This window comes from Hippichthys cyanospilos, chromosome 3 (assembly GCF_059441005.1).
Source record: "Hippichthys cyanospilos isolate Australia breed blue-spotted pipefish chromosome 3, RoL_Hcya_1.0, whole genome shotgun sequence".
Lineage (NCBI taxonomy): Eukaryota > Metazoa > Chordata > Actinopteri > Syngnathiformes > Syngnathidae > Hippichthys > Hippichthys cyanospilos.
The window spans coordinates 18,015,402-18,028,245 of NC_142371.1; the positions used below are offsets into that span (position 1 = coordinate 18,015,402).

Consider the following 12,844-nt stretch of genomic DNA (forward strand, 5'->3'; position numbering starts at 1 on the left):
GGTGGAGCCCATCTCGGACATCGAGTCGGAGGAAGAGGTGGAGGTGACCGACATCAGCGAGGAGGACCCCGACGACTTTGAGCTCTTTGCGCACGGCGCCCCCAAGCACCGGCGCCACCTGGTCTCCAACGGCTCGAGCGCCCACCCGCCGCTCCCGGACGAGGACCTGGACGAAGACGTGTTCAAAGCCCCCGCCCCGCCTCCGCCCGGCCTCATGCCCTTCTCGGCCCCGCAGCACGGGTTCCCCGCCTCTCAGCGCGGGCCGCCCGCCCTCAAGACGGAGCCCGGCGAGCCCACGGACGTCAGCCCTCCCCCGCATCCGCATCCGCATCCGCATCCGCAGCCGCCTCCGCCCCAGACCAAGTGCATTCCCCTCAAGCTGCGCTTCAAGAGGCGCTGGAGCGAAGACCAGCGCATGGAGGCCTCGCAGGAGGAGTCCGACGACAAGAAAGTCCGGCCGCGGGAGCAAAGCAACGGGCGGATGGAGACGGAGGAGGACCCTCCCGGGGGCGGGGACAGCCCCCCTCCGTCGGCTTACCGGAGCGCCGCGGGCCCGCCCTTGCCGGCGTACCGGCGGGCCAGCGCCGAGCTGCGTCGCGCCACGGCGCAGCTGTCCCTGGAGAACAAAGACTGCTGACGCGAGCGGGCGCCAGGTGCGTTGTCACTCGGAAGCCCCGGAATCTGTCCGCAACCGCCGCCTTAACTCTGACAGCTTCTCCATCCGCATTCTTCTGGGACGCGTTATTTGGGAGGAGTTACTTGGTGTCACTGCACCGCCTGTAAAGCCGCGATTGCACCCGCCGCTCGGGTTTGGTACCGGGACAAAAGTGGGTTTTGGCGCTCAACGTTGGTGCGCTTCGGCCCGCTTCCCGCTCGAAGGGGGACGGGAGCCCTAGAAAGTGGCCCGGTAGGCGCTAAAGCGGAGAAAGCGCGATGGACCCCCGGGCAGGAAAGGCTTCTCGAGCGGACAAGCGCAGCCTTTCCTCGGGGCTTCTCCCCCCGAGCCGCTTTGTAAATAGGCCGCCGTTGACAAGTGCCTGCTTTTACTAGCCTCGCTCCCAACTCTGCAGAATGACCGGGAAAGGGAGGTGGGGGGTCTTTTGGGTGCCGACGCCCGACTCTCCGGCCTGGCTCAGGGAAGACGCTTGCCGCTTTTGGAAAGGACGCGCGGGAGCGGGCGTCCTCTCGCCCGACCTTCTGTCTTGTGCAAAATGGGAACGTGGCCCCTCCCCCAGCCCGGCCTGACCACCAAGAACTCCTTTGCTCCACACACTTCACCAGCCCGAGCTCCTCTAAACAATCAGCGCACGCAAATGTGCGCGTCATGGACTCCACCAGCGCGCGCGCGCACACACACACAGTTTGACATGCTCTCCCAGACTTTCCACTTTTTCACATTTGACCTACAAGGGGGTTTAGCACAAAGATTTCAAAATAAGGTTTCAAAACAGGGTTTCAAATGGGTTAGCCTTTCAAATTAGGGCTTTAAGCTACTGTATTTTCCGCACTATAAGGTGCACCTAAAATTTGTCTTAAGTGCACCTCATTTTTGGGGTACGAAAAAAAAACGTATTTGTCATATAAATTCTTCAATGTTTACCTCTGCAGTTCAGTTATTTATTTTTTTAAAATAACATTTTTTATAACATTCCGTTCTATGGCAATCTATATGGGAATAAGGCCCAAAACAATAGTTTTTGCAAAAAAAATGCAATTTTATCAAATAAATCCAGAGACTGTTTTTAAATCAATAAAACAATATATTTTAAGGTGTTTAATTGTGATTTAATTGAATCATGATTATATTTTCTTATTTTTCTTGGCATTGATCTTTAAAGTCTTGATGTAATCAAGAGGTATTTTCCCCATTTTCAGATCGTACTTTCCACAAGTCATTTTTATCCTTTTCTGCACGAACAGTTTGACAGACTTATGTGATTGTTTTGTTGACGTTCCCTTTAGCGCAGCTCCATCTAGTGGATGCATAACACAACCACAGCCACTCGTGTAGCTTTTATTCTCTGCGCCTTAAAAAGCGGTGCGCCCTATATATGAAATGTTTTCAAATGAACCATTTGTGCACCTTATATTGCGGAAAATACAGTAGGTTTAGTATCGTCGCGATTATGCTTGTGGGAAGAACTTCAAAATAAAAGTTTATCAATGCCGTTGATGTCATATGTTAGGCGAAGCATGATTACAGTCTGTTTTGAAGAATTGGCTAACTTCCTCACAACGTTTGGCTTTGACTACGATACTGTGGCTTGACAGGCAAAAAAACAATATACATATATATATATATATCTATATATATATTGACGTAATTATATGTCCCTCCCCCCAAATGTCCTCAAATGCTCCTCATTCAACTGTGTGGCGGGATCAGACAGATCCATAAGACCTCCGGGCAGCTCCGGGATTCAATCCCCTGCACTCGCTCCTGTCTGGATGAGAACATGTCACTCTCTCACACGCACACACACACACGCACACACACGCAGGTGCGCGTGTACTTGTAACAAACCGCTGCCTTACTGCTGACTTTTCCTAACCCAAAGCATCTTTTCCTGGCTTAAAAAAAAAACAAAACAAAACAAAAAATAGCACAAAAATCCTCAATCAAGAGGATAAAAGTTTATTTTTCTGATGTTAATATTGTTCTTAAAAGTCCCCTCCACTTGGCATTATGATGACTATTGTTGTTTATTATTATTATTATTATTCCATAGCTTTTTTTTCCGTGGTGTCCATCCCAAGCCCACAATTTACTCTTTGGATATTTAACTGGTGTATTACAACTCAACACAGTCCAAGCTTACCCGAGTTCTTTTTGGTTTTTTTTTCATTCTGTAAAGTCGTTTTTATCTTGTAGTTTTTACATCGGGGCAGGTTGCATCATTTGGGGTAAAAAAAAAAAGAAACAAAAAAAAAAAACCAAGTGTTGTATTGTTTGTGCAAATGTAACAAGCTTGTTACGTAACACTCCTGACACGATGAGCTGAGATGAGTTAATCCCGTGATGTAACCTCATCATCCCCACCTTTGGCCCTCCTCCTCCTGGGTTGCTTTCTTTTGCCCTTCCCTCCCTCCCTCCCTCGCTCCTTGCTCCCCAAAAAGTTGTAATTAAGCTGTAATCAGGGTTCATTAAAACCAGTTAAAAGCTCCCATGTGTGTCTGTCTTACTTGGATGCTAACGTCAACCGGGATGGCGCTTTTATTTACCTGCTCGTGGAACGTATGAAGCGTTTTTATCGGGATGAAAAACGCTACTTGTAAATTACACCATAAGGCATTAAGAACCATGTATAGTAAGGCTTTAAAAAAAAACACAACCATGCGTAAACAAATGACTTATGTAGAGTAAGGTGATTTTTTTTTGTCTGCAAAAACCAGCTATGTATAGTAAAGCATTTTTTCACAAAAAAGGCCATGTATAGTATGGCATTTTTCCGCATTAAAAAAAAATATATAGTAAAGCAATGAAAAAAAAACACTTTTTAAAAACTTTTTTTTTGCAAAAAAATGACAGTACATTAAGGTTTTTTTTTTTTTTAAATACTACGCATAGTAAGGTATCCCCTCCAAAAAAAAAACATTTATAGTAAGGGGTTATTTCCATTAAAAAAAGGCATTGTTTCTGGAAAAAAAATTAATATAGTAAGGCATTTTGTTGCAAATAGCAACCACAAATGGCTTACTATTTTTAGCATTTTTTTTCCGAAAAACACCATGCGTGGTGAGGCGTTTTTAATATCGTGAGCGGTTTTTTTCCAGTTAAAAATGATCATGTATAGTAAGGAGTTCTTTACTTTCAAAAAAATTCCTTAAAAAAGTCACTGTATACTTTCTGACGAAGCCCCCCCCCCCCACCCCCAAAAACGTAAAGCCGACCATCTACAGTAAAGTTCCAAAAATAAAGCATAACATTATATATTGAAAAAATGTGCGGCGTTCTCTAACTTGGACGCCCTTTACAAGGTTAAAGAAAAATTCGCTCTTTAGTTCATCAAACGCTCTTGCAACCAATTTTGTCTTCTTGCGCCCTCCGGTGGTGCGAACGTGTCGTTACAGCTTTTGACGCCTGAAGCGGAAGGAGTCAAGAGTCGGCGGGCAGCAGCGGGGACAGGCTCATCCGTACACTTTTTGTCTCCTGTTTTTATTTGGATGAATGAAACACGTTCAGTTACAAAAATGACTTAAAATAAACAACACTGTACAATGAACAAGCAGAGTTACTTTTTTTTTTTTTTTTGGTTTTTCATTTCAGGATAAACACTAAAAGTCGCTACTACGAGGGTTTGGGGCTGTGCTCACATGATGGAAGACACAATGGGGGCGGGGCAGTTGATGTCAACATCCATCCCAGGGGCGTGCAGAGGGTGGGGCCTCCAGCTGAGGGAGGGTCGAATCGGTCCCCGCCCACATCAAGCAGGTCGCCCAATCACTTCTGTGCTATCGATAGGGTTTCAAATGGAAGGTTTTGGATTTGATTTTGAAACAGGGTTTATGACTTCAAATTAGGGTTACAAAGTAGGTGGAGGTTTCAAAGTACGGTTTAAAGCTAGGCTTAGCGTCAACCTAGGAATAGGTTCTCAAAACCAGGTTTCAAACTGGTTTGACACTCGGTTTGGGGTATTAAAGTTGCGTTTTAATCGAGCGATACCTCGAGTACCTAGGGTTTCAAACTAGGTTTAGGGTTTCAAAATAGGGTTTTAAACCATGGTGGTGGTTTTCAAGTAGGGTTAAAAACGCTTAGGATGTCAAATTAATTAGCCTTAGGATGTCAAAGGGTTGGGCTTTCAAAGTCAGGTTTTAATATTAGCGGTAGGGTTTCAAACTCAGGTTCTGGGATAGGCTACTGTATGAGTTGTAAAGTGTAATTTTATATTAGTGAGGGTATCAAACTAATGTTTAAAAATCTGTTAGGGTTTTAAATTAGGGTTAGGGTTTTGGAGTCTAGTTATGGTTTCAATTTAGGGTTTTAAACTGGGGTTTAAAAGAAGGGTTGTAACCTATGGTAGAGCTTTCTAACTGAGGTTTTCAAATAGGGTATAGGTTTCAAAGTAGGGTTTTAAAGTCGAGTTTTAACATAGGGTATGAGTTGCAAAGTATAATTTTAAATTAATGAGGGTATCAAAGTAAGATTTAAACAGGTAGGGTTTTGAACTAGGGTTAGGGTTTTCGACTAGTTACAGATTCAAATTAGGGTTTTAAACTACGGGTTAAAAGTAGGGTTTTAATCTATGGTGGAGCTTTCAAAGTAGGGTTTTAACATAGGATACGAGTTGCAAAGTATAATTAGTGAGGGTATCAAAGTAAGGTTTAAACATGTAGGATTTTAAACTAGGGTTAGGTTTTTGATGTATAGTTACCACTTCAAATTAGGGTTTGAAACGGGTTTAAAAGTAGGGTTTTAATCTATGGTAGCTGTTTCAAAGTTGGGTTTTTAAGTGTGTGGGTTTCAAAATAGGGTTTTAAATTAGTCAGGGAACCAACTGGTATCTAAACCAGTAGGGTTTTAAACGCTTCTGAGTGGGTCTTTGAGTCCAGTTAGGGTTTCGAACGAGGGCGAGGGTTTGGAAATAGAATTTGAAATTAGTCAGGGTATCAACATAGTTTAAAGTGTTTTAAACGGTTCGGGTTTTCTAGGTACAGTTGGGGTTTCAAATTAGGGCTTTAAATTAGGGATAGCATTTGAAAGAAGGGTTTCGCTTCAGGGTTGAGCGTTTTAAACAAGGGTGCAAGTTTCAAAGAAAAATTTCAAATTAAGGTGACTGGTTGGGTTTTAAATTGGCTTGGGGTTTTATTAGAAGGATTTCAATTCATGGGTGCAACACGGGTACGACCCAGATTTTGGGGGCACGCCCATCGCTAATAGATGCTCCATTACGAGGCGTCGCGTCGCGATGGACGCTGCGATCGATGGGCCTCGAATGAGGAAATGAGATGAATCTCGGGGGGCACGGTGGGGCACCCGCACTTCCCTTTGCACGCCATCCAAACACACCTTCATCGACAGGGGCAATTAAAGCTACATGAAGGTGGAAGTTGTCAAACGACCACTTCCGGGGAAACCCCTCACTCGCACAGAATCTCACACAGACAGTGGGGCAGGAAACATCGGGGTCAAAGGTCAAGGAGGGAGGCGGTACTTTGGCAGAAAACGGACGAGAACGCAATAAGGATCGGAACAGCTACAAAGATACCAAGAGAAACTTCATTATCATCGTCAAGATCATCATAATTCAGATTTTTTTTTTTTCCCCAATGACAAATACTCAAAAAATATACATTTCATCATCATTTTCTTCTTTAGCGTCATTATTATTTCCCTTTGGACAGCTGAGGTTGTACAAGAACGGCGAGTCTCTAGGTGACACTTTTTTTTTTTTTCTTCAAGAAAGTCAGAGCTCTTTGGTTTGATTCTTGGAAACGTTTTTGGGATGCGGCGTGCGTGGCTGTGAAAAAACTTTGGACGAAAGCTGCGTCGACAGAAGACAAAGAGAGAGGTCGGCGGGCGGGAAACGTAGCGGCGCGCTAGTTAGCGCGTCTCGCCTCCTCCCGGCAGTTCCATTCCTTTCCTTTCCTTGAGAAGAAAAAAAAATCCCGATAGTAGCACTTACGCTAGCTTTTAAAAGGAAGAGATTTTACAGGGTGAAAATTTAAAGAGGACGTTAGCTTAGCAAAAGGCTAAAGCGCAGTAGCGTCGGGCTAAAGCTAGCCGGCTGTATAAAAGTAAAAACGTGGTTGGCTTTGTGCTTTGCTACGCTAATGCTAATGGCGCTAACGGAATTCAACATTCATCTTCAGGAACGAAGCTGCCGGAATCCGGCGGAGGTTAAGCGGCGGCAGGTGGGGGCGCGGGGGAGTTCTCTGGGGCGGGGCATAGACTTTGGTATCATTCACTAAGGGGGGACATCCCCGCCCCGGAGGCCCGAGGCCCACCCGCCCGCGCGCGCGCCGCCTCCGCCTGGACGGAGGGAGACCGTCACCCCCGACGGGGAATGTCTGGAGGACGTGTCACCTGGAGACCGCCGTCCGGCCGCCCCTCCCGAGGACGGGGGCGGCCTTCGAAGCTCAACGCGGACAGCGGGGGGCGCCGGGGCGTTTCCGGGGAGGGTGGGGGGCCCAGGCTTACGCAAGTTGTGTGTGCTGACCGCAGCCTTGATCACTTATGACCTTTTCACATTTACTACGGTTTACCCAAACGTGTGAAAGGCAAATTTGAAAGAAAATGAATTGAATGAAAAACAGTTCAGAGTAAAGAAAAGAAATAAGTAAAGAAAAAGTCAAGTAAAAGTAAAGAAATCTAAATCGGAACTACAAGCCCATATTTCCTTTTCTGGACGAATCTAGCGCAATAGCGCTAAATATAGCAAACATGCGTACGGTACAATTAGAATAAACTATTTAGCATTCAGCCTTTCGCAAAAATGAGGCGCCTTATAACCTGTTACGTGTGGAATTATTTGAAATAAGCTTGCTTATTGATATTTTGCCCACTGCTTTACGTCGAAAAAAAAATAATAAGTGCCAGTGCGTGATTATGCGACTGTTAGCGGATAAATTAGGCAGCGGCTAACCACAAAACATTCAGTTCGTTCATTAATGAATACATACATCTATTATAGATAACATCTCATTTCATTCATGATTTCTGCATATTTTTGCGGGTGGAGCGAGCTTTTTGAGGTACCGGAATTACTGAAGGAGTAGCATGAGAGAAATGTAGTAAGAGTACTATGTGTGCTCATATAAAGTACTGGTATGCCGTGAAAAAAATTCCCGCATGCTAGGAGCTAAAATACGGTACTAATAAAAACTTAGAACTAAAAAACTTTCTCTAGTAAATGGAAAAAAAGTACAAATGAAACAAATAACTATAATGTAACCGAATTCTAACCCCCTTTCACACTGCCTGCGAAAGATGGCTTTTTCCCGCCTTTTCTGTGCGACCGGAATGAAAAATTGGTAGGTAGTATCATCTCATCTTTTGGCGGAACTATTGAGGACCTCAGTGTGAAAGAGTCCCATAAAGACGTTCCAAAATTGCGTCAGCACATCTTGCTAACCTTTAAGGATCCGCTCCCACCCCTCCTTTTCCCCCCAACCCCCCCCAACACTTTTTGTTTAAAGCATTCATCTATTTGGTTTATCGTCTGAGAAAATGAGGTATATGATGAACTATCTCTCTTCTACATCCAACACCGGATGGAGGAACACAAGAAAAGCTCAAGAAAACAAACGAGAGTAAAAAAAAAGGAAGGTTCAAGGGAGAATATTGAGAGAAAAAAAAAAAAGATTAAAGCCTCCTTTCTTGTGTTTTGCTTCTTTTTGGTCTTGTAGCAGTAAAGCTTTCATAGTTTCTCACTGCGGAGAAAAAAAAGGTTCAACTTTTTGCTCTGCTTACAAACAGGTCACTGTACAAAAAAAAAAACTCGAATGGGGGGGGTGTTCCTCGGTTTATGACGGAGTAACCGAAAATTCTCGTAACTTACGTCTTTATTATTACAGCGAATATTTATAAGAAAAAGACTCGTAGGCTAGCAATATAAAACAAAGAAAAGGATTATTGTGCCGCGTGACCACGACGAGTTCAGGACCGTCGTAAACCGAGGACGCGCTTTTGCAAAGTCACCGGGACGACGTTTTGGCGGGAATTTTTTTGGTTTGAACAACGTCACGTCCGTCCCGGAATATTAAAACGGAATAAATAAACAAATAAATAGCAAGGGAACAAATCAAGCCTACCCTGAATAAATAGTACAATCAAAAGTCTAAATAAAAAAAAAAAAAAAGAGAGATAGTTAAAATTTTTGGTCTAAAATCAAGTCAATGTTTTTAAGGATCTTTTTTTTCTCAGTCATTTTTTTTTCAATACATTGGCAATAAGTAAGCAGTAGTAGAACATAGATATTTTTTGTTTTTGTTTTTTTTTTTTTACTACAAAAATCTATAGAAGCACTAACAGATACATTCCGTCTAAAGAGTCCACGTGGACAAAAGGCTTGACCTTTTGAGGCGCCGAGCTCCACGCAGAAGCCGGGTCGTCTTTGGGGTAAAACGCCCGCCTGCATTGGACTGCGGGGGGCGCCAGCGAGCCATCGCGCCGACGAGCCGCGTCTTTTCTATTGGCCGCCCGCTAACGGCCCAAACACACAAAACTGCTCCGTTTTTACCGGACCGTCACGTGGTGTCTATTTGGTTTGTTTGGGTTTTTGGAAAAATCTGGAAGCTAAATTTTTCACAGTTTTTCTTGTTTGACTCAATCACCTGATAAAAATTTCTAGCACAACTAGAAAAAAAATGAAATGAAATCAAGAGCTTGGCGTGGTAGGTGAGAGCGGCGAAAGCGCGAAAAACAACCCGACAAAAAGCAAGGATTGAGTTCAGTGAGGTCGTTTGCGTTAGCTTCCGTCCGCTGGGGCTGGAGGGGCGGGGCATTTAAGGAGCTCCGCCTACCCTTCGCCCTCCAGACACGTTTTGGTTGCTGATTTTTTTTTTTTGGTTTGCTTCCTTCGGTCCTGCGGTTGTTTGTCTCTATTTGGTTTTGGTTTATTTTTGGTATCCTTTTATAAAAGGTGTAAGGTCACAGCCGTGTGTCCCACCCTTTGCCTGGTGAGCGGTCCGTTGGGCAAAATTGACCCATCTTTTTTTTTTTTTTTTGGGGGGGGTTTCAACCAACTTACCCCATCAACGTTCGGCAAACGTATCCGTCGGTTATCCGACGGAGATTGGGGATTGAACGTTGAGCTGATGACCCGGGAGTGGCGCTTCGCGGCGGGCGGGGGAGGCCTATGGTCCTGGTTTTGGAACGCCTCCCCCCCCGTCCCGCCGCCGAGCCGTCAGGGGCGTCAAGTGTCTCGGACGAGGCTCTTGAAGAAAACCTCGAGGCCTCGGGGGGGGAAAAATGCTTTGGTTTCCATTTTTGAGCGTTTAATGGCAGTCGGACGTGGACGGATGGCGGCGATGGACGCAAAGTTGATTGACGAAAAGGGCGGCGGCGACCAATCCCAGAGGTGCCTTGGTCTACCGCGGGTGGAATGAAGATGATGAGGATGAGCTACATGGAACAAGGCGATGCTAAGCTAACTAGCAACTAGGCATGGGCCGATATTAGATTCTGACGGCGCGATAAACGTAAGCAAAAAATATCACGGTATTAAAATTACAGCTCTCAACACAATCTATTTTATGAAAAAAAAAAAGAAACAAGAATATTTGGTAGATTTAGAAAGGTATACCATGTTTAGTACGAATGAATAAATAAAGAACATTATTCTTGTTTTTTATTGTTCTTAGCAAAGTCTCCTCGTTATCATCCATGCAGGCTAAAAAAAACGATCGCCATCTAATCATGTTCAGAGGCAACTTGTTGAGTCAACTCTGCAAGCACTAGTGATACGTATTCCTGTTATTGTAAAACGGCACCGCATTTCCATTAACTGAAAAAATACTGATTTATATTTAAAATAACTTTGAGTGTCAATTGTAATTCTTAAAATGATACAAAAATCAAGATTTTTATACTAGCTATTTGTTTTCGATCCAAAAGTGAGCACTTACGTGTGCCTTTTTCAAGTGGCGCTCTGAGAGCCATCGCAAAAGAAAAAAGGCACGGAGGGCGTGCTGAGCGGTAAACGTCGGTCCAATCATCTTCCGGAAGTGCAGATTTTCAAAGAGGCTAATCCAATTCCGTTCCTGTTTCGACTTCTCTGTTGAATGAAGCAAAAAGAAAGAAAAAAAGCCTACTGGTTTGAGGTTATTGAATGGATTATGGGCCCACGCCTACCAGCATCCGTATGAAATGGGGGACAAACAATGCGATGGTGGCGTTGGAGTCCTGGTCCTGGATAGCTTGACTATTTATTTACAAGTCCTTGGAATAAAGCTTTTCTCTCCGTATTTTTTGGTATTTGGGATTTTGGTATGGTTGTCATTGTGTGTTCCTCCTCCGCCTCCTCCTTAGGTATATTTTTGGTTTCAGACGTCTCCTCATCCTCCGCCTTCCTCATCGGACCCGCAAAATAAATACTTCAAAAAAAAGGAACTCCTCCTTTTCTTTGTCCTCCTCGGTTGTTCTTTTGTCATTTTTGGTTTAGGCCTCGGCGCCGGTCCCGTCTCCCTCCGAGAGTCTGGCGGCGCCGAGGCCGATGCTGATGAAACAAAAAAAAAAAAGAAAAAGAAGATTTTTGGTTTCGGTCTTCCGCTTCCCGCCCCCTTCCCCCCTCCTTGATCCCGCCCTCCTTCCCTCGTCTTCCCTTCTCGCGGGACGGGAAAAGGGAAGGACGGAGAGGCCAGGGAGAAGAAGAAGAGCGCAAGAGAGAGAGGAAGAGCTAGCTTTGGTGTGAAAGGCCAGAGATGCCCGCTTCCTTCCTTCCTTCCTTCCTTCCTTCCTTCCTCCTCTCTGATTGGCCGCCCGGCGCCGTCACTCCACCTTGGGGCTGTGCGCCATTTCGCTGGACGAGCAGGAGGAGGCGGGGCTGGAGCAGGGGGAGGGGGAGCAGAGGGTGGGGCTGATGCTGCTGGCCGAAGGGGCGAAGGGGGACGGGCGCGAGGCCTTGGCCACCGCCGCGCTCAGCAGGCCGGCGGCGCCGGGGCCCTGGCCCATGTGGAGGAGGGCCGGGTGGTTGAGGAACAGCGAGGACGCCAGGCCGCCGCCCTGCCCGCCCGACGCGCCCAGCATCATCTTGCCGCCGCCGCCCTCAAGACTGGAAAGAGGCAGGTGACCACCACTGGTTGCTAGGGCTGAAGGATGCACAAACAGCAAAAATGAGAACGTTCCTACTGACGGCCGTTCGTGACAAGAGAACCTTCCGGGGTTCCGCGAGGTATGAACTTGGTTCATCTCAGCTCATCCGATTCCGTGCCCCGACGATAACTGCTCAGTTTTCAAAATAAGAGCAAATTAATTGGAACATGAAGCAACCTTTTCTTCAATTACGCTACAGTGAAAGCTTTGCAAAACATTTTTGCAATTTTTGGGGGGCTAATGTTGATAATAAATTTTGAAAATACGTTGTTTTGTTTTTTTCGTCTTTGTGCTGGTTTTTATATTGATTGAAATCGATAATGGATCGATTTTTTTATGGGCACACCCTGATATACCTTTTTAATAATAATATAATGGCATTTTTTATTGCTTTTTTTAGTAACTGAAAGACAAGAGGTGAAAAGGATGATGTTTGAGTTGGAGTTTTCCAAAGACACACCTTGAATAGTGGCCAGGGGATTGTTAGCGAGGAGGGCTTGGTTCATCCCTGTGTTAACCCCCATCACAGTGTTCCTGTTTGTGCGTGGGCGCGCACACGCAGCATGCAAAGCGGAAGGGCAAAGAGAGAAAGGAGAGAAAAGGAGATTTAGAAGCCGGGTTAGCAGATTATAAAAAGGCGAGGTGCGCAGCGGAAGCTCCGATATCAAGTTGAAGCTTCCGCTCTGCAAGCGACCCGACGGGTGCGGAAAGATGCAGACATGTCTAGCAATGAAAGCAAAGTGGTTCTCGTGAGAATTTCAAAGGAAACAACCGCAACACAGTGCGGTGCATCAAAAACAAACGATGACAAAAAGAAAAATGAAACGAAAATCCTGCTAAATTCTCACAAGAACTTTCTGGGTGCGAGGTTTGCATGCGGGCCGTGACGCACGCGTGACGTGCGTGTGGTCCTCACCTCAAGTTTGCGGCAAAGTCGCTCATGTAGCTCGACACCTCGCCGTTCTTTTTAGCCACGCGCCACAAGCTGTCAACGCACACGCACGCGCCGTTACAATACATTGCTGATATTGCGCTTGAGTAAATAATATTACGTTTCTTTAATATATAAATACCCCATTTTATTGAATCCTC

The 12,844-nt window shown here is 45.4% G+C and overlaps 2 protein-coding genes across 5 annotated transcripts in view; one reads left to right on the forward strand and one right to left on the reverse strand.

Annotated features, from left to right (window-relative positions):
• The window catches only part of erfl3 (Ets2 repressor factor like 3), a 48,692-nt gene extending 45,527 nt beyond the window's left edge, over positions 1 to 3,165 (forward strand). The window contains exon 5 of the mRNA XM_088409772.1: positions 2 to 3,165. Within this exon, the coding sequence (XP_088265898.1) occupies positions 2 to 637 (636 nt within the window). The 3' untranslated portion in view covers positions 638 to 3,165. The remainder of the gene's footprint in view (position 1) is intronic.
• A 970-nt stretch (positions 3,166 to 4,135) lies between these two features.
• pou2f2b (POU class 2 homeobox 2b) overlaps positions 4,136 to 12,844 on the reverse strand; it is a 54,697-nt gene continuing 45,988 nt past the window's right edge. For 2 of the 4 annotated variants that reach the window (XM_088409767.1, XM_088409770.1), the window contains 3 exons: positions 12,669 to 12,737; positions 12,213 to 12,286; positions 4,136 to 11,748 (listed from right to left, as the gene is read on the reverse strand). In XM_088409767.1, the coding sequence (XP_088265893.1) occupies positions 11,429 to 11,748; positions 12,213 to 12,286; positions 12,669 to 12,737 (463 nt within the window). In that variant the 3' untranslated portion in view covers positions 4,136 to 11,428. The remainder of the gene's footprint in view (positions 11,749 to 12,212; positions 12,287 to 12,668; positions 12,738 to 12,844) is intronic. The other 2 variants (XR_015865014.1, XM_088409771.1) reach the window with 2 other exon arrangements.